Source organism: Cydia strobilella, chromosome 4 (genome assembly GCF_947568885.1).
Source record: "Cydia strobilella chromosome 4, ilCydStro3.1, whole genome shotgun sequence".
Classification (NCBI taxonomy): Eukaryota; Metazoa; Arthropoda; class Insecta; order Lepidoptera; family Tortricidae; genus Cydia; species Cydia strobilella.
The window spans coordinates 12,625,803-12,629,007 of NC_086044.1; the positions used below are offsets into that span (position 1 = coordinate 12,625,803).

Sequence of the window (3,205 nt, forward strand, 5' to 3'; positions counted from 1 at the left end):
ATAACGTGACTCACAATTTCTAATGACCGCGCTTAATCATAAGTCACACTTATACTGGATAGCGTAAACTCGCATGCGCTTGGTAAGCGTTGGGAATGCACCTTATGGTTAGTAACCTTTTTCTATTTCTACCCACTTTGTAACCAAACGAATCTTTGTAATGATTATTTATAATGAATATTTATGTCACATTGTCTGCACGCTAGTCCTAAGATATACTTATTATAATTTTTTGTATTCTCAAGTAAGCGAATTTTGTAAATTCTTTTTGAGAATAAAGTTCTTCTTAAACCATAAACCATAAAACAATAATAAATAAAGAAAGGGAAAGTTGTTGAATATTATTATCAAATAAAACAGTATCTTCACGAATATTTTATTAGGAAACACAGATCCTATGTTAATATTCGTCATTTACAATTACATATATTATATGTACAATTATTATTCGATTAATCAGTTTTTGAGTCAATATAACCTATGTATAATTTTAGTAATACATATCATAAATCGTTAACGAAGCTATGCATATCTTACGACACAACCATACATTTAACACGGTGTCTCGGTAACCAAAGGTCCGAACTCCTGGCTACATTGTTCCACCTTAATAAAAAAAAACTATAGAAAAACTGGAACTGATATAATAATATTTCAAACTTAACAAAAGCACGAGGATTGTGGGCTCCGACAGTGTGGGGCGCCGGCAAATCGGGGCGATGAGCACCGGACACCGCGGGCCGCGGGCCCTCAGTAGCGCTGCCAGGCGCAGGCGGAGGAGGCGGCGGAGGCGCCGGCCCGCGGCGCCGCGCCCTGCCGTCACAGCTCCGAGAAGAACTCGGGCGAGGAGTGCGGCGTGGGCGGCGCGTGGTGCGGCACCGCGTGCTCGCGCCCCACCAGCGCCAGCCGCTGCTTCAGCACGTCCCGCTCGTGCGTCACGCGCGCCACCTGCAGCTGCAGCACGTGCAGCTCGTCTTGCAGCGACCGGTTCGTCAACTCCAGCTCTTGCCGCTGCTGTAATCTCTTGCTGCGGCAATTCTGCGCGTAGCCGCGGTTCTTCAGAGTGCGCCGTTTCTGTTTCAAACGTGTCACATCTTCACGCGGGTAACCGTGTAACCTCTTGTTTAGCTCCCGCACACTCAGACTCATAAGCATGTCGTCACTTAGTAAATCGTCGCCGCAAGACGAGGGCTGATAAGATGTGTGCTGACTGGCTCTCGGCGACATCGCCGAGCACGAACTCGCCGGACGCAGCGCGACCTGTTGCATGTGGTGGTCCTCGCGCCACTCGCGTCTATCCCACTCTTCGAAACTGCCACACGGGACTGTACGCATGTCGAGCGGCTCCCGCATGTGTGGGAGCCACAGCACGTCGTCGACGAGCGCGGCGCGGCACGGGCTGCGCCCGACGGGAGCCGGAGGGGTTTCGGGCGGCGTGCTGGGGTCGACGGCAATAGCCACATGCGGCTGGGGGTAAGGACCCGCGTCGGGCCAGGGCCGGCAAGCGCGAGCACATGCCGGCGGCGTCTCGGCTAGCTCGTGCCAACCAGTGCGGAGGGGTTCACGTTTCACAAGATGATGATCCTCGAGATGATCCAACTCAAAGTTCTGAACATATTCGTCGGCGAGGTGCTCGTCGTCGGGCTCGCGGTGCGGTTGCGGCGGTAAGGTCTGCATGGCGCTCGCCTGAGAGCAGTCGACGAGCGCGTGCTCCACCATGGGGCAATGCGAGGTCCGCGCCGGCCGGGATCCAACTGCCGCGCGGCTCAGGGCGGCGCGAGACTCCGCCCTCCCACCCAATGACGTTTAGCGACGCGCGCATAAACTGTCAGCCTTTTTATACGCGAACATAAGTTCTCGGACGCCACGGCAACATCATATAAACACAACATGACACACATTTAATGAAACGTAATAAAGTTGTCGTACCTACATTAACTAAAGAATATAAGTTAGCCGTGGCGTTTACTGACATTAACTGAATTCATTATCATGAACTGAAAAAACACAACAATATTAGGTACATAGCATATAAAAGCAACGATTTTTGTAAATGTATGTAAAAAAATCATAAAAATATTGTTACTTACGGCCGTAGACCGTCGTAGCACTGCTACGAAACCGCTGGGTCGAAGTGCAGAGATGATTCCATTTTCCACCTTATTACAGCTACATAAGGTGCAATAAATGACGTATAATTGATGTCGGTACAACTGTAAGAAAATAGGTAGGTACCTATTGTAAATGTTTTATATACTATGTCCGGACTCCCGGTATTAGTCAGTGTCTAGTAGAAACATATTATAGTCCGGTGGTCGGCTGCATGAAACCCAACCTCATAAAAAAATTGAAAATACTTGCTCTGTGGGGGTAGCTGACTTTTAGTAGTTTCAACTGCTCTTGGTCGGCCGCGGCTTAAAGGATGACTCACGTTAGACCGGGCCGTGTCCGGGCCGAGCAGAGAAAGCACCACGTGATCACCTGTCATGTCATAGAAAAGTAAGCGCCGGAAGCTCCGGCCCGGACACGGCCCGGTCTAACGTGAGTCATCCTTAACTTGGCAAATTTTGTGCAAATGGCAAAAAAGTAGCACAATAATTCATAAAAAAAAAAAAAAAAATAGAATGAAATTTAAAATTAAAATTATTTAAAATTTTCATGCAGCCGGCCACCGGACTATTACATGTTAAATGTAACCTACTCTGCGATTTTTTAATGGTTTCTGTGACAATAGGTACAAAAAAAATAAAAATTTTGCTTATTTATTCATCTTGAAATTTTGTCATTATTATTTCTAATCAGGGTGAGTAATTGCTACAATTAGCCCCAAACATTTCAATGCATTGTGATGCTGATGGTTATTTTTATATTTGTACGCGTCAACACTTGCACACAAGCATGCGTTGCCCATAGATGCTTGCAAATCCAGTCTATATTATAAATATTTTCAAATAAATGAATCATTAAACGCATGTTACCTATCTATAACTTATAATCAAAAAGATAAAAATACCCTACATGTGTCAAATGTAACATACAGACTTTCATTCACATTCAAAACGTTATTAATTAATTTAATTATGTTCTTACTCACTACTTCCTTTTGCACAACCAAAAGCGTTCATTTAATTTTCTCATAATGATAAATAGCGGTTGGCACGTCAAAGAGGCCAACTTCGGAACAAAATGATTTCACGCGCCGCCG

At 45.8% G+C, this 3,205-nt stretch overlaps 1 protein-coding gene across 1 annotated transcript; it reads right to left on the minus strand.

Moving 5' to 3' along the window:
• Positions 1–364: 364 nt before the first annotated feature.
• Positions 365–1,838, minus strand: LOC134740626 (neural retina-specific leucine zipper protein-like). The gene has a single exon (XM_063673164.1). The coding sequence runs from the start codon at positions 1,717–1,719 to the stop codon at positions 820–822; it is 900 nt and encodes a 299-aa protein (XP_063529234.1). The 5' UTR covers positions 1,720–1,838; the 3' UTR covers positions 365–819.
• Positions 1,839–3,205: the final 1,367 nt, after the last annotated feature.